General features: G+C 36.3%; 2 protein-coding genes and 1 long non-coding RNA gene across 5 annotated transcripts in view; 1 reads left to right on the top strand and 2 right to left on the bottom strand.

The window, feature by feature from the left end:
- LOC123696931 overlaps positions 1-2,704 on the bottom strand; it is a 22,631-nt gene extending 19,927 nt beyond the window's left edge. The window contains exon 1 of the long non-coding RNA XR_006752150.1: positions 2,353-2,704. This is a non-coding gene — a long non-coding RNA (uncharacterized LOC123696931). The remainder of the gene's footprint in view (positions 1-2,352) is intronic.
- A 3,188-nt stretch (positions 2,705-5,892) lies between these two features.
- LOC123696805 (nucleoporin Nup43) lies at positions 5,893-7,557 on the top strand. Its single transcript, XM_045643171.1, has 3 exons — positions 5,893-6,397; positions 6,585-6,759; positions 6,932-7,557. The coding sequence occupies exons 1-3, from the start codon at positions 6,045-6,047 to the stop codon at positions 7,427-7,429; spliced, it is 1,026 nt and encodes a 341-aa protein (XP_045499127.1). The 5' UTR covers positions 5,893-6,044; the 3' UTR covers positions 7,430-7,557.
- Positions 7,558-7,733: 176 nt separating this feature from the next.
- The window catches only part of LOC123696702 (rho GTPase-activating protein conundrum), a 69,639-nt gene continuing 54,003 nt past the window's right edge, over positions 7,734-23,369 (bottom strand). For all 3 annotated transcript variants that reach the window (XM_045643059.1, XM_045643075.1, XM_045643067.1), the window contains 9 exons: positions 15,011-15,135; positions 13,357-13,514; positions 12,649-12,754; positions 12,369-12,474; positions 11,582-11,741; positions 10,746-10,912; positions 10,243-10,420; positions 9,567-9,750; positions 7,734-8,937 (listed from right to left, as the gene is read on the bottom strand). In XM_045643059.1, coding sequence (XP_045499015.1) covers positions 8,763-8,937; positions 9,567-9,750; positions 10,243-10,420; positions 10,746-10,912; positions 11,582-11,741; positions 12,369-12,474; positions 12,649-12,754; positions 13,357-13,514; positions 15,011-15,135 — 1,359 coding nt within the window. In that variant the 3' untranslated portion in view covers positions 7,734-8,762. The remainder of the gene's footprint in view (positions 8,938-9,566; positions 9,751-10,242; positions 10,421-10,745; positions 10,913-11,581; positions 11,742-12,368; positions 12,475-12,648; positions 12,755-13,356; positions 13,515-15,010; positions 15,136-23,369) is intronic.

The following is a 23,369-nucleotide window of genomic DNA, read 5'->3' as shown; positions in this document are numbered from 1 at the left end:
TGTTTGAAATTTGAATTCAAAATGGCGTTTTATTAATTGTTTTGGTGGAAGATAAACAAAATCTGTTCTTCGTATATCGTAGATTTTCTTACTTATTTACACAGTTAATGTACAGTACATTGAATTTTTTAATTTGTTATAACTTATATTTCTGCCAAAAGTGAAAGAGGAAGAAAAAGTGTTATGTGTAAACAATGTTAAAATCTTTGTGTAGATAATAATTGATAATAATTATTAATGTGATTTGTGACTAAGTATTTGCAATATATACCCAATGACTGTTCTATTAAAGGAAGATATAAAAAATAATAATTTTTACGAGAAAACTTCTCTATTACGTCATGTTCTGGCTGTAGAATCAATTGGAGAGGAGATAATATTATTATTGTTTTGTCCAAAGAAAACAACGACTTCTTACAATTCCAATATGGCGATCCGAACGGCAACGATATATTGGAAATTTAGAATGAGATTTTAAAATAGAAATCCCGCAAAATATTTCAAGGAAAAGTATAAAATGTGAATCTAGTTGTATTCACATAATATTTAAGCCGAATTAAGTCCTACATGCCTAAATAAAGATATTCAGTAAAATTCAAAATTCAAATGGAATTATCCATTTTTGCTGATAATAGTGAGTTTTAATATTATATATAAAAATGTTATATATAGGTAATTATTATTATATTATAATAAACTTATTGATCTACATTGTTGGTGTTTTATTTTTAATTTCCTATAAATTTGAATAAGGATGAGAATTAGTAGTGATGTTACCCAGCATCGAAAATTTTATCGATATCGATATGAAGTTTTATCGATAATATGTACTCAAAGAGACATCACTAGCAACTTCAACTTTTAAATGTTGGCAGCAATGTGGATCATTTTTGACGTGAACTTTTCATAGGTTGGTATTATAAGACTTAACCTAAGTAATACATGCATATGTGTGTGTGAGCTCGAAATCGAAGTACTGAGTGCCGTCTCTTCCTATATTACTTGCTCTGTGAAGTTAACCCGTCTAGCGTCATACGCACAGATGTTATGCGTCCCAAGTATGTCGAGGTAGTTTACGAAATCTAGCTTTTTTATGACTACCGAGTTTGAAAATTTTATTTACCCTATTGTTCTATAATTATATGCCATGTATGATATATTTTTGGAAAGAGGAAGAAACTAGTTATAGCATAAAAATGTAATCATGACGATATATTTTTTGGGGTTTCTTTAGAGAACTGCCGCACGTATTATAGGTTTTTTGTGGGAGGGGGAGGGGGAGGAGGAAGGGGGAACCCTCCCACCAAAAGGGGAAAGTTAGGAAACCAATAGTTTTGGAGAAAAATCAATTTTCCTATTCTAACCTCAAAATGTATGGAATTGGTGTAAAATCATTTTAACTAAGCATTAGACGATAATAACAAAAATTTACGATACATAAATAAAATACAAACAAGTTTGAAAACCTACGTAGTTTTTTTTTATTTGAGTGGGAATCGCCCTAAAGTCGCTTCTGGCACTCGCCGGCCGCTGCCGCGGCACGCTCGCTTCGCTCGCTCGGCTCGTGCGGCAGTTCAAAAGTTAACCTAACACGCTCGTCGCTTCGCTCCTTGCTACCTATTTGGATATTTAAAATAAATGTTTAATAGTTTTTTAACCTACCTACGTAGATTTTTTTTTGTTTGAGTAGGAATCGACCTAAAGTCGCTTTTGGCACTCGCCGGCCGCAGCGTAAAGTCACAGTACACTGAAATGGAACGTCTTGGTCCCAATGACCTATTATACTAGTAGACGCGGCATACGCCAACATCATTGCACTAAAAAACAGCGTAATTAATACATACCTACTTACTAACGCATTATCACCAATACAGTTGTTCTCTCTTTCACTCTCACGCACGAGACATAATACATGTCTCACTCATGTACTTCGTAATAACAACTGCCGATTAAAATACAAAAAGAACGTCCAGCCACGACGCTGAATGGTGCGTGACTAAGTGAAACTCGGGCACTTACCTGAGTTTTTTCTTGCCAAAATAGAGAGCGGGTAACGTATCTAGCTCTTTTATATATCATAGCTTGGTCCGCTTTTTTTGCACAACAAAACGGATAAATGTACTTTTTTCGCACAAAAATTAACTTTAAAAATTAATAACTAAAAAACTACAAGTTTCCTAACGATAATATTTTGGAATTACAATCTTACATTACCTAGCTAACTAAAAATATAAATATTTAAAACAAATTCGTGCGGCAGTTAACTAAAGCCAACCCTATTTTTTCTATAAAATTATAAAAAAATTGATTTTCTTTTGTTTTAATTTTAATTGCTTACATACTAACACTTACATGATAATGGTGAGTCATCAAATGATCATATTCACGTTTTCATATCACTACACGATTGCCAAATACATTCACTTATATTTTCACACATTTAACACAACGTATTTCACTATGAATAATAACAAATATCCATTATTCACAAACAAGAAAAAAAGCGCCATTTTGCGTCTTCCGCACTGAAAAGTTGAGACACTTTTTCACTGAGTATTCTTCAAATATCCCTAAAACCAATATCATAAACGTATTCTACGTAAAATTTCCAGTAATATACGTCTCAATTATCACTCATCTAATTATTCCTCTCGGCATAATTCACAATCCAAATATTCGTTGAACAAGACGAACGTTACAAAGTACAAACTATGGCCCACCTATGGCCGATGACCAGTGTTGCCAGCACACAGAAAAAAAGATCTCCAGCTTAATAAAAAAAAATCTCTAGATTTCTTCATATTTTAACCTAAAAAAATCTCCAAAATTCACTAACTAATTAATTTTATCAAGGGTTAAGTATTAAATAAAATTACAAGTTATTTGTTAAGGAACATAATTTTAATCATAACAATAATAATTATTAATCTTAGTGACAAGTTAAAAAGCAACATAAGTATTTAAAAAACAATTTTACTTAAGTAAATCAAAACGTTAGGGTGTATTCAGAAAGAAAGCTTGAAACTTATAAGCGCTTATCGGTGCTTGTCAATGCTGGTTTTGACAAGCTTGTCAATGCTGATTTTGACAAGCTGGTTTGAGCATTGACAAGCGCCGATAAGCGCTTATAAGTTTCAAGCTTTCTTTCTGAATACGCCCTTAGGTTAGAAATCCACATTAAATACTTCGTTTGGTATTTCTTCGTCATCTTGACACGGTGACGGATCCACTGATGTAGACGGTTGAGATGGATCAATTTTTGAGTATTTCAAATTTCTGCCAACAGCAGAGATCACATCGCTCGGGAGCTCATAGCTATAACAGGTTTTCTTCATTATTTTTAGTTGGTTTCTTATGAAGAGAATAGAGTAGGTCTACACTCTGGCGTGGGGATTCCCGTCTTCAAGGGCGCGTGGGCATTTAGTAACATTTTATGAGTGATTATTTACCTCACAAAATCATTAATATATGTAGCTGTATCAAGATATCAAAAAGTTTGTTGACTAATTTCTCGTATTTACCTCTTATTTAACATATAAAAAACCTTATTAATAAATTAATTTATTGTAAACGTATTTATTTATTTAAATACATATGTTAAATAAAATATAATAGGTACATTAATTATTTATTCCAAAAAGAAAGAAAGATTTTGAAAATATCATTAAAAATCACCAGATATTTTTTTAGTGATATACCGTGTTTTCCAATTACAGCACTAGAGCGCATTATGCGGCATAATGCTTAACGTTGAATGTTCCAATTACATCAATGCTTCGCACAATTGAGCACTCTTAAAAGTAATGCGCGTGAATTGATGCGAGCAATCGATTTATCGTAAGTAATTATTAATTGTTGGAAAAAAATTTAAAGCTTTCGTTTCATTGTAGTTTTTTCGAAATAATCAAAGTTAATTCAAATTGTGTTAAAAAAATCAATATAAGTATGGATGAAGGTAAATCCAAATTACTTAAAATAACCGTAAATAGTTTTCAACCAATTATTATGTATACCCTTGTGTATACCACTTTATTTACACATTAATGAGGTTATTGCTAACTCTATGAATATTTTTTTTTTCAACACTGAACTTAGCGCAACCTGCTGGTGCGTTTCACGTTCCAATTAAGCATCAGCATAATTCGGCATTGTGCGCCACTGAGTCGCATTATGCTCTGTAATTGGAAAACAGCCATTTTTTCCAAAATTTCACCATGTAGCCTCTAAAAATCACTAAATCTAGCGACAAAATCACCAAACTGGCAACACTGCCGATGACGCAACTCAATCAATGATTCACTTTTTTTTTTATTTTGTGGTTTTAGTCTGTATTTCCTGTCTCGGAGTCGTGTCGATTCGAATTATAAATGTTTAAGGCATAGAGAAATATTTTTTATACTGGAAACATTCACTTGTACGTCTCTACTGATGACCTTCAATGTCACGGGCCGCGTTACGCACAGCTCTCAGTACAATTTGAGTTACGCTACAACCGCTGTGCGTAGGACGCTACACGGGTTAAGAGGCTGATTCAAGAATGTTCTGCCATATTTTTCATTCTGTCAAACACAACGACAGTGCAGAGATAATTATTCCAAGCCCTGACACCGATATTTTTGTATTAGACCTTTATTTCTGGCATAAACTTGAAAATATACTCGCCATCTTTGAATGCTCCCCCCCACTCCCCCATGCAACTATTTCACTGTACGAACTATTGAATCGTAAACAATGGACTATTGTTAATTATTTAAAATAATAATTTAAAAAATATATTCATGAGTTTTCAATCTATAGTGGTTTAAAGTTAACTCAAAAATGGACCATTTTCGTAAATTTTCTAAAAAATCTTAGAGAAAGTGTAAGAAATGTTATAGTATGCTATATATTCGTGATCTACTCAATAAGCTCTTTCATTTGATACCCCACGCGGCATGTTTTGGAAATGTTTATTTTTTTCTTTGTATGCCATATTTAATTACCAGGGTGCGGGGAAGGGGACCACAAAACTGGTTGGCAACATCTGTCTATAGGATGTCTGGGATCTATACAATATATATCAGAAGTCAGATTTAGGTCCGCTATTTATGCAAACGAACATCTCCTTGGAGCCTGCTCTATGAGCCAAAAAACTGTTATCGTTTGATAAAGCATTTACATTCTCTTGTTTATCGAATTTTTGATGGGTCCGAATTAGGATTATAATGATAACTGCGTTAAAAACAACCGACTTTAAACTTGCACTTGCAACATTTACAAATGCAGACAAAAATGCTCATAAAATAAAAACTTACTGGGCCTATCCGAATAAAATTTTTATGGCACCAATTCGACACCATCCCGCATCGAACAAAAAAAGAATCACGTAAATCGGTTCAGAAACCTCGGAGTAATCGGTGTACATACATAAAAAAAAAAAAAAAATTGGTTGTCTGTAAAGTCGGTTTACTGACGATAATTGAACGTGACAACGTCCGATTGTGCTTCTTTGTCGCTCGTTCCGCGCTCTCGTTTCCTCCTTTCGTCTCCTCCTTTTTTTTGAAGTCGGTTAAAAAAAAAGGAGTAGTTTTCCTATTACGGTGGTAGTTATTTCCAGGTAACTCTGTATTAGGTTATATTATCATCTCCTATTACGGCCCTATTCATAGAACATATTAAAATTACCAGCCCCCCTAGCCAAGTGGCATACGATTTATAGCGTTTCTCTTTCTACAAACGTTGACGCCTTATCGAATACGATAAACGACAGGTAGCCAAGTGGATTAGAACTTGGCGAACGCTTATTCTATTGGATCGTACGCTAATGTCTATGGCTTCGAATTCTAACGTCAGTCAGCGTACGTCAAACTGTCAACTGTCATTCAGTTTGACATTAGAATGTTGAAAAATATTCGGGCAGAAGTCAAAAAAAATTCAATTTCACGTCAAGTTTCTGTAATTCTGCCGTGTTTCAACCTTGGTTTCAACGTATTTTTATTTACTTTACTAACAAATTTTACAAATTTAATATTTTATTAAATTGCTTGCGTTACGATTAGAACATTATGTCACTAGAAGTTGACGGAACTTTTGTATCACAAAAGATTAATAAAATACGATGGATTCCCGAAGAATACGTAGAAACAAAACACTTTTTTACCGGCAGTTGGGACGATGATGAAAATTATATAAAAGTATGGTTACTTGAACATATAAATGAAGATGACGATGGGGAAGACCCTCGCCAAATATCTGAGTATAAGGTCGCGGGTGATGTCACGGAAATTAAGTTTTTAGACAAGAATAAAATTGCTGTTTCTATATCGAATGGTGAGGTTAGAATTCTTGAAATAAGCGCGTACGAACGACAGGCTCCGTTAAAAGAAGTGTTTGAATGGAAACAATTGCACAAAATAGAGTAAGTATTAATAAAAATTAAACAAATTTCTATAAAGCTTAGCTTGTAAATGAATTCAGATATAATTTGCTATGGAATATGACTAGTTGTCTCCAGCACTGCAATAATAATTGTCATTTATTTGTTCTCTGCACTTCTTTGTACATGTATAAAGAAAAATAATGTTTTTAATTTGATATAATTTCAGGCATGATCCATGTTCGTGCACCTCACTAGATACATTTGAAGGAGATATAGCTTCTGTCGGTGAAGATGGGAAAGTAAATATACTGAATGGCAGACGGGGAGACATTACAAGCACTTTGTATCACAGTGCAGATAGCTGTTCCCTGCATTCAGTGTGCTTTATCAAGTCTAATGAGGTAATTATAAGCGTTTTACTAGAATAAATACTTACTAAGAAAAGGTAAATAATGATACTCCTAACTTTATTTCTAACTTTCCTATTTATTATAATTGTTTCTACATACAGCAATTAGCATAGTTCGCCACGTGTAATCATTAGTAGGAGCATCAAACAAATTTATTTTTCAGGTGATAACAGGAAACATCAGAGGTCACATGAAGATATGGGACATAAGATCAGATAACCAAAAGCCAGCTGCATCGTTTGTGCTCTCAACAGACGAGCTAGCAGCCACATGTATTGTCCAACATCCAACGCAGCCACACATTGTACTCGCTGGAAGTGAATCAGGGTTTATCGCAGTATGGGACCTCCGTATAAACCAATTTCCCACCACTCTAGTCAACGCCCACTCAGCAGGTGTTACCGAAATGCAGTTCCATCCAGAAAATCCTTATAGATTACTCACAAGCTCAGTATCCGGTGATATTTGGGATTGGGATATGGAACTACTAACTAAAAAAACACCAGACAGCTATTTACCAATAGATGAAAAAACAACCATGAATGTAAATAGTATTATAACTTTGCGTAAGTCGGTGAATACAATACATTGCGATAAAGGACGGATATTGTGTGGCTGTGATAATGAAGCCCTCTATCTGATTAAGAATTTTAAGTTTTAATTCTGAGTCAAGTGTTTCAATTAAGACTTGTTACTGAGTGAATTTAAGCATTAAATGCTAGGATGTTCATGGTTCAATGTATTTTCTCGTTTTCTAGAAGATGGTATTCTAATAAACATTTTTTAGAACATAGTGGTTTTATTTTTCAAACTGTAACATAACTTCTCTAAGTACGATGAATAAATTTTTATAAACATTGAAAGTTTCTATTGTATTTGGAATTGTATTCAAGGGAAACATGTTTCGCTATAATGAATTATCAACTTTAAATATAGCTGTGAGGAGGATAAAATAAAAAGCCATCTGAATAATACACATTTTATTTCATTATTATAGTAAATACACTTAACCTAATACACCAAGTCAGTCTTTGCTTGCCTAGATAATTGTTAGGATATTTTACAATTCATATTTACAAGTAAAATATCAACACAGGGCACCGATCTTACAACCTTACGCATCCAAATGGTAACCAACACACATACATGGCACCATACAAAAAGGCGTAACTAAATTAGATAAAACATGATCAGAAATGATAGCACAAGCTATAGATAAATAGCTATATCAATTTAGTAACATAAAGTAGAAAGAATAATTTAGGTAGGTTTTATTAGAGCTTATGTTTAATAGTAAAATAATAATTTTTAATGTATTGATAACTTAGATTTATAAACAGTTTCTCTTGTTAGTTATTATTTCGTTACGCCTTTACATTCCCCTATTTAATGGAAACGGCTTAGCCTCAGCTGGAATATATTTAAAGACTACAAATATAATGTTGAATATTTGGCTTCTTCTAACCTATAAGTTAACACGGAGTATATATAAATATCACTAATAATAATATACTACGGTCCTACTAATAAAATGTTACCCATTTGCTATGCAATGGATTAGTTATTGCAATAACCTGTCTTGTTTTTATGATTGACGTTTCATGTGAGTAAGAGCAGGACAAAGCTATGGTAGAGAAAATGGTAGAAATTTATCCATTGTTTAACTTTTTATTAGTAAGGCCGCTAATGTCTTAAATTATACTATTGTTACAAATTAATATACCTAACTGTTTTTGATACAATTTCTTCTAAAAGTTGGCAACGCTGCAAAGCATTGACATTTCGTGTAGTGTCAATATTTACACAGATAATTTAAATTTTACCCGCGGTTTTTGACAGCTGTCAAACAGTCAAATATTACTCGATATTTGCACAGTATCATCACTTAAACGTATAAAGCACAGCACTTATGCTTCTAGAAGCACCGTTAAATGATCCGTCCCGCAATCCTTGGTTAACGGTTCCTTTAAAGACCTAAATGATAAATAAAGTGTTCAAGTATGGTTATTCCGTCTGTGTTGTTGAGGTTTCCTCTGAGAGGCCGCTATGAGTGAGGCAGGAACCATCCATAGCTGGTCACACCAGCGCATAAGAGCTTCCGTTACGTGGCAACTGTTCGCCGCCGTTGCTAATTGTGTTTCTAAACTGTCTGATGCTTTGATGAGCAGGCTGTAACATGATTAAGTTTAGTTTAATTTTTTTGCTTTAAAATGTTTCTAACTTTAACTGTCTGTGTGTGTTTTGTTGTCGTAGAGTATAGTGTAAAGCTCATAAAATTAGAAATTAAAAGTTTTGTATAGAAAGATGTACGAATTTTCGTGCAACGCGTGTTTGTGCATGTCACGTTTGTTTGTGCGTTTGACATATTGTGTTTGTGCATGTCACACGGCTTTGTGCATGTGTCGTGGGTTTGTGCGTGTCACATAGATGTGTTATTACGCGGGACGTGTGCTTGTACGTCCGACATATTGTGTTTGTGTGTGTAACGTGTGTTCGTGCATGTGTCGTGTGTTTGTGCGTGCGACGTATGTTCGTACATATGACGTGTTTCTGCGTGTAGCGTGTGTTTATGTTGTTAGTAGTTAGATGAATGTTATATATTTGTAAGGACACACGCATACATGCGTTCAAACAAGCTACGGGACAGCTCAGTGCTATACAATCATACAACATGTGTTGGTGCGCATAACGTGTGTTTGTACATGTCACATGTGTTCGTACATGTCACATGTGTTCGTACATGTTACATGTGTTCGTACATGTCACGTGTGTGTGTGTGTGTGTGTGTGTGTGTTTACCTGGGCGGGAAGAGCGCAGGCGCGATGATCATGGCCACGTTATGTTCGCTCATCTTGTTAGTGTGGCTGTGGGCGACGATCTCTCGCACGAGACGCAACACTTCGCGGAGTGTAGCGCGCTGTTCACTTGGCAGTAACTGTACTAGGAGGCTTAGAGCGCGTCCCTGTGTGCCGCCTGAGAGTGCTGCAAGACAAAATGTACCGTTGAAAATAAATGCTAGATTTTTTTTTTTTTGAAAAATATGTAATTCAATACAATATTTTAATTGGGGCTTAAGTAGGATTAGTCGATAAAGTTTATTGGGATAAGAATTAAGAATTGATAGTGAATATAGTTGCTATTTTATAGTTTTCCAAATTAAACTTTCTGTATTTGAGCGCTGGCAAATGCCCAAGCGGCACTTGTATTTTCAAGCTTACTTTAAAACAGTTTAAGCTATTGCATAGCTCCTATCGCGGGCCTTGAGCGCGGGGACCGAATCGAGAAATTCCGTAACGAAAAAACCTCACGCTCCCCACTCCGACGGGCGGAGATGTGGCTTGAAGGCATAGCATGCAATAGTTTTACAGCGGCAGTCCCCGAGAGCCACATGTCTTTTTTTTTTTTAAAGAATCGACAAGACACCCTAAAATCTCTAATGGACCAGTTAAAATTAATTTTTGTCCAAAACCTCACCATAAGTGTGATAGAACAGGCGCATCAGCTCCTGCGTGAGCGGCGGCTGCGGTAGCGCGCGCAGCAGTCGCTTGAACACCGCCGCGAGGTCGTGCCCCGTGGCGCGGTGTAAAGCCGCCTCTACACTCTCGCGGTCGGAATACCACTCGCGCTCTATTAACTGGCAGAGCGTCTCGATCTGGGGATGAATAGTTCAATTTTGAAACAATTTTGTTAATACTAAGTCTATCGTCTAAACTGGCTTCGTTAGAACTGGACAAAATTTGAATGGACGTGGACAGGGAACAGCTTTAAAAAAATGATGATAATACTGGAAACAAACACAGTCGGATTGAGAATCTCCTCCTGTCTGTAAAATTGGTTGAAAATAAAGGTCTTGGGTAAACTGTAAATTTTACACATCAGTTTTAGTCTTGCGATCTGTAGTCTATTTATTATCATTTTTTTGGGGCGCAATTTTGTCTAAAAAAACCACCTTCAGCTTTTGTTTCGTTTTCCCTCACCTTATGTTTATTTCCGGGCACTCTCAACAGACCCTCATCTCTAGTACGTTCCCGCAATGCAGCGGAGAGCGCTCGCACGACCGCCGGTACTGAGGACCATGTTTCCTCCCATACTAGCATGTCCTTGCGGAGTAGGGTTTCGAGAGATACCCCGAATACTGAGCCTTCTGCAATGTAATTAATATAATGTGTTAAAAGAGAAGTTCAGTAATACAGTAATGAAATTAATGGAAATGTTAAGGAATATTGTATTTGTCAAAAGTACTCAAAAGTCAGAAGAGTTGTGGAATAAACACCGGGACACACATCCTCTACAAGTGTAAAAGCACAAAATATATTTGCTAAACGACTAACTGAAATTCAATTACATGTTTAATAGAAATTTAAGTCATGATAATTCATAAATTAAGATTATTTTCAGCTCCAAGAAACAAACAAGGACCTAAAACAGATCCCTGCGGAACACCAATGTTAATCGACGCGGTGCTAAAAAATTCTTCATAAAAAACAAAGGTAAATATCTTATTCTTAAGATATGAAGCTGAGGGTTCTGAGCTAAAATTTATCCAATTCATTAAATTGCATACAAATGTAATTTACGCAATAAAACCGAATGTGCTACGCAGTCAAATGCTTTGGAAACGTCATAGAATATCACCGAAGCATTTTTTTACTTATCCCGTTCTTTATAAATTATGTTCTCAAAAGTGCTACTGCAACTTTAGTTTATTGATAACTCGAAAACATTAGTTATGTATTAGTTTATAATTTTATTAACAGAAACAAATTCTTAAAGTATATTCTTAGCAATATAATATCATCATACAAGAACCAACCTTCTTTCCTTTTCTTTTTGGGTGCTTTTCTCTTGTGGAATGGAAGCGAATATTTATCGAAGAGCGTCGTTAGTTCCAGCCAGAGCAACTGTTGGAGCTTCTTCAGCTGCGACTCGTTCAGGCTTTCGATGTCTACGTTGCTGTTTGGTTCTGGCCATTCCTAGAAAAAATACATTTCATTTTATTTATTGGTAGGTATACAAATATGCTTGCTAAACGTAGATTTCTTTTACATAGAAAGGAAGGACAGAACAGCTTTTTCTAACATAATAGTAATAAATTACGAATATCTTAGATAAGTAATTAAAGAACTAATAACAATCATAATTAATTAGCACAGATAAAGAAAGTGAAAACCATTAAAGTGACGTAAGGAAACAATTATTTAAAATGTCGTAATCTCAGAGTAAAACGAAATACCAGTCTAGATATTATCTAGACTCAATTAATTAAGTAGACTTTACACTTGAGGGAAACCTGTACTAATGAGTTAGAGTTACGAGTTTGATTCGTTTCAAATGTTTGTGTTCACTGACCGAACCAAATATGCAATTAAAAAGGGAAACTAAATCTTTGATGTATGTTCTACAGAAAAATATTTATTGGAGTATTGCTTCACGCGGCTTCACTAAAGAATTTAGTATGAATAGCAAGGCGGAATTTTTTGAGATTTAATTTGAAGGGATTCCCGTAGCACGAAAAAAATGTGGAAGAAATCATAGCATCTCCGAATTAATACTGAAAAATTGAAAATTTTACGATAAAATATTATTTAAATGTATCTTACCTCATCGTGGTCGAGCATTTGCCGGTCGAGATTGAACTTGTGTTCGAAACTGAGAGGTTGCTGCGCGGACGCAGCGCTCTTTGTGCGAGCCACTGGAGTATGTTTGCTGCAAATAAAATATCTAGAGTAATGTGACGTCACACAGTCTTAAAATCGTTATAAAACATGGTCTTAAAATCAACAAGAAAGGACGGTCATACCACTGAATCTTTTGACAAAATTTATTACGTATATTCAGAGATGTAAAATTTGAGGGTAGAAAACAATTATGGTAACTTACATAAAAAGATCGTTGTCCTTTAGTATGGAGCCATTGATTCGCTCCTTGCCTATCCGCGGTCCCTGCACAGTGCCGTATCGCTGGTAGCCGAGTAGTTCTATACCCTCTGAAATGGAATAATTAGATAAATTAGTTAAAGTAGTAACGTTTGCACAGTTGTTTGCTAGCGGTGTGTTAGTAGTCTTGCATTTGAAGAATTTCTGCTGCCACGATGAAGCTGGTTGCGCTTGTAGATTTCCTGGATAGATAAGGAAACAGCACTTTCGATTTTGACGAAGAAGTTCACCAGCATTAGTCACGATAGTGGTCCAGTCCTTCGGCTTCAAGAGTTACTAGTATTGATTTTTATCTACTAGTAACTAGAGCATCACTTGCCAAGAGTTCCTGTGGCAGAGGATAGTCTCTCTAGACAGTTTTTCCTGTAAGAGAAGAGCATAACTCACCAGTATTACTCGCGATATCCGCCCAGTGCAGCTCATTCGGAATAAACAGTAGAAATTTAGCTCAGAAGAGCTAGTTTAACTTTAAAAAATACTTGCGAAAAATAGAGTATCGCTTACAAATATTACTAGCAATATCCGCCCGGTGCAGCTCATTCGGCATGAACAGTTCCAGAAGTTTCAGAAGAGTATCACTTGCCAGTATTACTCGCTTTTGGAGAGAACAGAGACCAAAAGAACTAGAAGAACATAGTCCAAAAGAACTCACCAGTGTTACTAGCAATATCCGCCCAGTGCAGTTCATTGGGCTTGAACAGATCGTGTCGCGGCGGCGAGAGCGTGAGCGTGGGCGCGGGGCGCGCGCGCCGCGCGGGGGCGGACGGCGTGCGGGCCACCGGTGCGTGTGTGCCCGCGGGGTAACTGTCGCTATGGGGGATAAGGGGCGGAGGTTAGTTTGTTGGCGAATATGTCAAAGAAATAAATAAAAACATTTATTGCACGCCTCATAAGCGAAGCGTTGAGGTGGGTACTACTGTCACTTCGCGCAAAACATCTGATTTTTCAAACTTAAAATGTCTTTATGTATCATACATTGCACTTGTAAGATAATACATACACACACATATTAAGAAAAAACACTATTTTTAACATTCATGATATTTTTGATGTCATTTTTGTTATTTAAACTAGTTAAAAAACAGTTTAAAAAAGTTCTGTCTTGGACGTCCGTGTGTCTGTATGTGCGGAGGATTTTCTTGTTAACACGATAGCGACCGAAATACTTTACTAATCGAGTCTTTTTTTCTCTTACGCTTGAGTATGCTCAGGAATAGAACCCTTTCATTTTTCAGGGTCTGATTCGATGTGGTTTAATTGTTATTAAATAAACAAAAAAAAAATCGACTTTTTTTTTATATTTATAGTGTACTCAAAATTCACCATTATAAACTCGATTCTTTATACTATAAGCCAAGGTTTAAAAAAATAAGTTGGTAGTCAGTCCCTTAAACCGGCGCAGTTTCACATCTAGGTGGGGCCACAAGAAAAATAGCTCAATTATTACGGTACCGCTTTCTTTACTTTTCCAACTATTTTGAGACAGTACAAGAGCATTGGCACATGAGAACAAGTGTATCTACAGACTTATATTATATACACATTTATAAATAATCAATTTTATTGTAAAGGATGAGATTATGAGGCGTGCACTTTTGGATTTTCCAAATTATTTTACATATATAGAGCGGAAGATATTAGTTTGTTCATTGTTGGCGAATATATCGAAAGAAAGAAAAAAATATTGGTTGTTTGTAAAGTAGGTTTACGATCTAGATGTTTACGTGATAACGTAATGCAGAGGCAGCGCTCGAGATGAGACGGGAGATCGGTCCGTCTCTCTCTCGTTATACCTGCGATCGCGCTCGTGAGGTTTTAGTGTGACACAAGTTTCTGAACATGTCACCCGACTAAAACGATTTTAAAGACGTTATCACGTCAAAAAAAAGATTTATTTACATATAAACTGAAAACTACCTATACAAATTTAAAAATTACAATATTTCTGGCAATCGGGTCAGACTCAGACGGACAGCGCTGATTTTCAGAGTTAGTTTGTTGTAACGGCGCTGCGTTATGTTTTTTATATTGGAAATATTTGGTTTATTGGAAAAAGATATTTTGTGTGAGCCACATTCAATTGTGAATTGATATCGTTTATTAATGTTTATTTGTAATGTTATGTGTCTTCTGTGTATTTTTGTCGATACAGAACAGTTTACGGTGGTGAAATTATTTAACAAGTTACAACAACATCTGCAAACTGCAAAGTGCAAACCCAATTTTTCAAAAAGCTTTGAAACCAAACAAGCAAATTAATTATAATTCTTCATCTTAAGTAAAAGAATGATATATGATTCACTTACACAAAGTCAGGTGGTGTAGCCGCGTCCGCCCACTCTGTGGGCGGGCTGCCGGATCCACCGCTCGGCAGCGAGTCCAAAGAATCGGGAGTCGCGCTACGCGACCGAGGCTCGCTGCCACTTGAATTCTGGAACAAAACAGATAACGTTTTAGTGACAACCCTCATCATTATATATTTATAGGCATTTGTGACAACCCTAAAAGTCCCTTATACATGTATAGACAATAGACATTAGACACCACCAGGCATTTGCGGCAACCTCTAAAAAATGTTCTCTTAATCTCTTGTTTGAAATTGATGACTATTAATACCTGCAATAGGAGACGATTTTGCTTTGTATAAACTTAACTTCACAAAACGTAGAAACGTATAAATTTGAACCAATACAGAGCAAGAATGCGATTAAAAACGAGTTTTCTTACGTTTTGCTCACGCACCTTCCATTAAAATGATACCGGGTAACGGGTTGATAAAACAACAAATATAGTCAAATGCAGCGTTCTTATCACGTTAAATGACTTTCTTTCGCTTTCCATTCCTCACTTTACCTCATTACTATCCATTTAGTTTCCAAACAAGTTAAAGCTAAAACCACTGTCACACACGACTTATTTGTTGGACCTTTTTTGTAGAAAGTGGACGTTATCATTCGAACACATGAGTTTGGAATGAGTAAGGAATATATCAACACAATAATGTATAGAATAACTTCGTCTGTATGTAAAAAAACAAATTTGAATATTGAACTTTTTTTTTGTTAGCAAAATTTCTGCATTATCCTAATCCCTAATATCTATGCCTATGTTCAAAATCCTATACCTAGGTCCTAGAGCAAAATTATGAATGAGGCATTTACAATCGCTTTAGCAGCAAATAACAGCAATATGTATTCGCTTTACGCTTAATGAAAAACTGCTTGCGAATATTTACAATTGAAGGCACTGAAACCCACTATGAAAGTATGAAATTTTATTTTCTGTACGTGAACAAAGCAAGAAAGAATACTTGTATTGTTGTAATAAAATTAATTGCGACTTGGCGGTAGGTATAAAAGCGATAAAATAAAAATTTATTTAAATAATTATCGCCTCAGTTTTACTCACATTTGGAACATAAATAGCCAATTATATCCCAAAGTATATTTATTGGAAAAAAATGAGAAGACAGTTAGTATAATATGTGTCTGTATCATTGTAAATTGTAATAAAACTAAACATGTAAAGGATTTCGGGCATTGATGCTGAATAGAGCATGAATAATAATTAGAATGACAAACAACATTACTTGAGTGTGAACCAAGTTCTAAAACTACTCATAAAATGCGAGATTAAATGCTTTAAAATAATTAGATGCAGCCTTTTAATGCTCTGGGTGCAGCCGTACGGAATCGTTTAAAATGTCAATGTATATTTTTATACCAGAGATCACCAATGTAGAGCACACATGCTCGGATATCTAGATACATATTACATATCCTAACTAATAGATATTATAAATGCGAAAAGTTTGTTAGAATGGATATATGTGTATGTATGAATGTTTGTTACTACTTCACGCAAATACTACTGAATCGATTACAATGAAATTTAGCACACATATAGAGGCTAACTTGGATTAACACGTAGGATATGTTTTATCCCGGAAATTCCACGGGAACGGGAACTATGCGGGTTTTTCATTGATTACGCGGACGAAGCCGGGGGCGGAAAGCTAGTAATTAATAAATTATTATTGTACTTTAGCCGACACGCTGGCTGATATACGACTTGCTTAAATGTGACCTTGATAAAGAACACTTCTGAAACGACTTCGTAGAAAGTCGTTATGTAACACCATTATTAATTAAGGAAAACTCTAGATAAGAATTTTGGCCAATTAATGTTGTTTTTATAAGACAGGATTTTAATTCATTAATTGGATCATTATAGTATTCGATTGTAAAAATACGAGTTTATGAGAAAGTTTTTGATATAAAAAAAGTTTGAAAATATCTATCACGTTTTAAACAGGATTTGATATCCGTAATGACTATCATTAAAAAGAAATTAGTAAAAATTCCTATTGGAACTGTTGATAATATTTATTTTGTATCGTATTGCCACTGTCACCTTACTTAGAAATGGCTGGATCGGTAAATATGTATTATGTGATAATTTATGAATATTGTAACTTAAGCTTGTAACTGTTTATATAACAATTAATTTGAACAATAGCTGTCACTAATGACAGTTTGTTTATTTAGTTTAGATAGTTTACGCAAATACTTAAATAAAAAGAACAAGAATGATTTAAGAACTATTTATATTATCTAATCTTAAATCTTGGTTATTAAGAGCCAATTAGTTATTCCACAATTTTTGCTTCATTTAAATAACAATACACATTCGCATGAAAAATATTAATATGGAATATAATATCTTGTATTATAGGTGAATGACACTGATTTCCACGAAGCTACGTACGTTTGAATGCCTCCGTGTGTGTTACTGGAAGCCGAGCCATCAACACTAGTAGAATTATAACAATATTTACTGTTAGATGTTTGTTTTACTCTTAGATTATGGATTCCAATCCTTAATCTAAGGTTTTACTATTCATCTTAAAGTGTTCATACCTATAGATCTGTAGTAATTGCTATAGATAATAAAGGAGTCAAAACTACAAAAGCGCGCGAATCGTTGGAGTGACGTCATTTTTTCTTTTAATGTCACTGGCCAATATAGAGATAATACTTTTTTTTTATTTCAAACTAGCTTTCCACCCGCGCCATCGCCCGCGCTGTCAAAGAAAAATCCGCATAGTTCCCGTTCCCGTGGGAATTCCGGGATAAAACCTATCCTATGTCCCGGGGTAAAAAGTAGCCTATGTCCTTTCTCGGGTATCAAAATATCTCTATACCAAATTTCATGCAAATTGGTTCAATAGTTAAGGCGTGATTGAGTAACAGACAGACAGACAGAGTTACTTTAAGCATTTATAATATTAGTATGGATATGGAAACATTTTTCAGGACCGATTGATTCTTGGGCGTTTAATTTGAGTTTATGTAGATTTAATAACTGGATGAATCCTGGATGATATCTGGTCGAAATCTTGTATTGAATAAACTGCTATAGAACTTTATACTCAATATTTTCTAAATTAAAAATATAATAAAAATACACTTAGGTAACTAATACTCTTTTGTGATCACGATACATAATATTATAAGATACCAAGGTAAGTCTCCTGACACGAATTAAATCAATTTGAAGGTTTGTATAGTTAGTTTTAATAAACGCGAGGCTAGTTAAAATTAATATGTCCCCATCAATTCCATTTATTCTAACAAAGATTAATATTTCCGCTCCATTTACAAAGGAATTAATTTTAAGCGTATAGGAAGTTAACCGCTAATTATTATAATTAATAGTTTGTTACGATAAATATAGTTTTGATGTGGTAATTTATATAGTTTGGATAAACAGAATTCATATATTTGAAAAAAAAATGCATCTGAAGTTTTACGTACTCGGCGTATGCAAAACTATAACCTCTTTAAGGCTTAGTATACCGACGGTGGGACACCCTGTATATTTTGTATAGGTATATGTTGATAATGCACTGAACTTTTCATACTAGCTAAAAATTCAGAGATTTAATAGATATTAAAGTGTGTTTTTTCAATGAGACCTAATTAATAGTTTCGTAGCGCTTCGCTTCAATAAAAATTTGCACAACGCCTCTACATACATCAGTTGTAAAAATATTGCATACGAAGTTGAAGACATGTTAATTCATTATTGCAATTAACTTAGCTTTACTACATACAATGTCAAAACAAAACTAATGGGTAATAATAAACAGGATTTGAGTTCAATCAATATTTTTTTTAATTAAAAAAAATGTTTTTAAAATTATTATACTACTAAAATGTTATTATGTTATAATTATTCTGTCTGTGAAATTGTTATGTCTGTGAAATTGTTCGTTATGTTTAATTTATTATTTTATTGTTGTTATTTGTAAGTAAGGAAATAATAGATATTTATTGCAGTATTTTATCACTATCAAGATAAAGTTGAAATTGTGAAATTGATCATCTATCGATAAATCTCAACAGCACTACTTTTAAAAACAAAGAACTACGTAATAAAAAGGGAAAAAAAACTTAATAGTTAATTCTTATAATCTAACTAGCTGTGCCACGCGGTTTTACCCGCAGTGCTCCGCTCCCCTTGTTCTTAGCATAATGATAATGTTATATATAGCCTATAGCCTTCCTCGATAAATGGGTTATCTAACACCGAATGAATTTTTCTAATCGAACCAGTTGTTCCTGAGATTAGTACGTTCAAACAAACAAACTCTTCAGCTTTATAATATTAGTAGATAATATAAAAAAAAATTAAAATTTTTCGGCTAAAATTTTCCACACAACTCAACCATTATAACGATAATTATATAAGTATCAGTGCACAATTATCCAAATTAACTCATCTATACTTAAATGCACCAATTTTAATTAGTATCGAGAAAATGTATCCACTTTAACTAGCTTTGCTCGTCGATGTTAATCTACTTATAAAGTATAAACAAACAGATGTAATGATGATTTATTGCAATGACTATTATGAGTTTCTATTATTTATCAATGTCTCTTCATTCGTATTTTCTATTTTATTACATATTAATGACTAAACGGACATCTCGTAGAAACTAGTTATATCTTTAGTTTGCCTTTAATATAGGTTCTCAGTATCTGTATTTAAAACTTTGTAAGTACACCCAAAGGATTTTTGTATCTATCAGTAACATATTTGTATATAATTTCTAAAATACTAAATTTTAGTGGGAGTCGAGCATGCTTCGGCACGAATTGGGCCAGCTCGCACCGGGGAAGGTACCACACTCCCACAGAAAACCGGCGTGAAATAGCAGCATACAAATGCTGCTGTGTTTCGTACGGTGAGTGGGAGGTCCGGAGGCCCATCCTGTTCCCTTCCTATACCTATCCTTTCCTTTATTCCCATCATAAATCCTATCCCTACCTCTTTTTAATGAACAACATGGCAGCGGAATTAAATTACTTTTTACCCCAGGAGGGTACCAACCTTCACAGTGTTGGAGAATCCCTTCCTGAGCATTCATGCTCGGGCTGCCCTACGTACTCTGGGGAGGGCAAAATCCCGCTCAAGAATACCACCAAGCGCAAACGAGCACATAAGTCTATGCCACCTTCATTGTCCGTAGATTTCTGCAATGTGAGAGGCCTGCATTCTAACCTGAATCCCGTCCATCACCACCTAGAGACAGAAAAGCCGGCATTGTTGTTTCTTACAGAGACACAAATTTGTCCACCCTCCGACACAACATATCTCTGTTACCCAGGATACAAACTGGAGCACACTTTCATCCCACGAGCTGGTGTGTGTGTGTTTGTGAGGGAGGATATTTGCTATCGTCGCCTTGTCGTTCTTGAGGGCACTGACCTATCAATTATCTGGCTCCGTGTGGACTGTGGTGACCATCCCCGCATCTACGCGTGTTTGTATCGGTCACATAGTGGTGATGCAGAAACCGACCTTCTCATCGAGCACATCCAAACAACGGCTGATGCAGTACATGAACAGATCCCCTCAGCAGAAATAATTATCTTAGGTGATTTTAATGCCCATCATACCCAATGGTTGGGTTCACGTACCACTGATCATGCGGGGAGATCTGTACACAACTTCGCGATGTCTTACGGTCTTACGCAACTGGTCTCCTCAATAACGAGACTACCCGACATTGCTGACCACACACCCTCTATACTAGACCTTCTGTTGACCTCCCATCCGGCTAATTATCAGGTAAAAGTCGAAGCCCCTCTGGGGACTTCAGATCACTGTTTAATTCGGAGTACAGTGCCAATCTTGCGTTCATCACGGCCCCGTTCACTTGGGAGCCGCCGCGTTTGGCACTATAGGTCAGCAGATTGGGATGGGATGCGGGAATTTTTTGCATCCTACCCTTGGAAGCAAGTCTGCCTTGCACCTGATCCTAGTGACTATGCTGACTCAGTTGCGGATGTGGTGCTGCAGGGAATGGAACTTTTCATTCCAAACTCTGTAGTACCCGTCGGCGGTAAGTCCCAGCCCTGGTATGGTCGTCCTTGCAAAATGGCTGCTCGCCTGAAGCAAGAGTGTTTCCATGCATGGGCAGAAGCAATGTCTAATAAGGATCCAAATGCTAGTGCTCTCAAAAAACGGTACAACTCTGCTGCCAGGGCATACAAGAGGAAAATATCCACAGCAAAGTCGGAGTTTATTGGCAGCATAGGCGAGAAACTTTTACGCTACCCTTCTGGGAGCCGTGCTTTTTGGTCACTCGCCAAAGCTGTCCAAGGAAACTTCTGCAAGCCCTCGTTTCCACCTCTGCGCCGGGAAGATGATACTTTAGCCCACTCCTCCAAAGAGAAAGCCGATCTTCTGGGTGCTCTCTTTGCATCCAACTCAACATTAGATGACAGAGGAAATGTACCGCCTACTATCTTGCGGTGCAAGAGCTCCATGCCGAATGTGCATTTCAGACAGAGTGCTGTGCGAAAAGCTCTCTTCTCTCTTGATACACATAAGTCGAGTGGGCCCGACGGTATCCCCGCCATTGTGCTGAAAAGATGTGCTCCTGAACTGGCACCGGTTCTTACAGAGCTGTTTCGGTACTCTTATAACACCGGCATTGTACCTGCCTCATGGAAGACTGCCTCAGTGCACCCGATCCCTAAAAAAGGCGATCAATCGGATCCATCCAACTACAGACCAATTGCTATTACCTCCTTGCTCTCCAAAGTGATGGAAAACATCATTAACAGCCAGCTATTGGGTTATCTGGAGGAGAACCAGCTGATCAGTGACCAACAGTATGGTTTTCGTCATGGACGGTCGGCTGGTGATCTTCTAATCTTCTTAACTCACCGATGGGCAAGCGCTGTTGAGAGCAAGGGGGAAGCTTTAGCGGTTGGTCTGGACGTTGCAAAAGCCTTCGATCGGGTGTGGCACCAGGCGCTCCTTTCGAAAGTTACAGCCTATGGACTTCCAGAGAAGTTGTGCAAGTGGATTGCCAGTTTTCTTACAGCGCGCAGTATTCGAGTCTTGGTCGATGGATCAAGCTCTGACTTATTACCTGTGAACGCTGGCGTTCCCCAAGGCTGCGTACTCTCACCCACACTGTTCCTTCTGCATATCAATGACATGTTACAAATTAGTAACATTCATTGCTATGCAGATGACAGTACTGGCGATGCTTTATATACCGGCCGCACTAATATTTCTCTGGAACACGTCCAAGAGTACCGTAACATACTTGTGTCCAAAATTGAGACTCTCCTTGGAGAAGTCTCAGAGTGGGGTCGACAAAATCTTGTCCGATTTAACCCTGACAAGACACAAGTATGTCTTTTTTCAGCTAAAAAAGCACCATTTCTCACAGCACCCCTATTTGAGAACACTCCCCTTAGTATCAAGTCTAGTATCGGAATTCTTGGTGTCAGTATTTCTGATGACATTCAGTTCCGCTATCATTTGGAAGGCAAAGCTACACTAGCTTCCAAAAAATTGGGTGTCCTAAATAGAGCGAAGCAGTATTTCAGGCCTGAACATCTATTACTACTTTACAAAGCGCAAATACGGCCTCATATGAAATACTGCTCCCATCTCTGGGCCGGGGCACCACAATATCAGCTCCTGCCACTTGATAGCGTGCAACGAAGAGCCGTCAGAATTATTGGCAAACAAGCACTTACCGATCGGCTTGATCCTCTGGGTTTACGACGAGACGTTGCATCGTTATGCGTTTTCTATCGTCTGTATAATGGGGAGTGCTCTGAGGAGCTGTTTGAGCTGATACCTGCCGCGGAATTCCACCACCGTACCGCACGGCATAAGACCAAGTTTCACGCTCACCATTTGGACCTCTGGCGCTCTAGTACGGTGCGATTTACCCGCCACTTCATTCCGCGCACAACCAAATTGTGGAACAACCTGCCTTCGGCGATATTCCCGAACGCCTATGACATCGAGGCATTTAAAAAGAGAATATACCTCCACCTCAAAAAGTCGGCAACACATCTTCGGACACGTCTGTAGATGCCTATGGGCTGTGGAATTGCTTACCATCAGGCGATCCACATGCTCGTTTGCCTTCTTTCATATAAAAAAAAAAAAATACTATCAAAATATAAAAATTTAAAACTAGTGAATCTAGATTCTAGGGCATGCGTTGTACCTAATTATCAATTGCCACATTGCAACACGCTAAGTAATGAATCACTGAAAACCTACTTAAGTATACGAATTTATTTTATCTATATTTTACTAAAATTTATTTTTAAATCAGAA

This window comes from Colias croceus, chromosome 1 (assembly GCF_905220415.1).
Source record: "Colias croceus chromosome 1, ilColCroc2.1".
Lineage (NCBI taxonomy): Eukaryota > Metazoa > Arthropoda > Insecta > Lepidoptera > Pieridae > Colias > Colias croceus.
The sequence above is the reverse complement of the archived record's forward strand: the minus strand, read 5'-3'. Positions and strand labels throughout refer to the sequence as shown.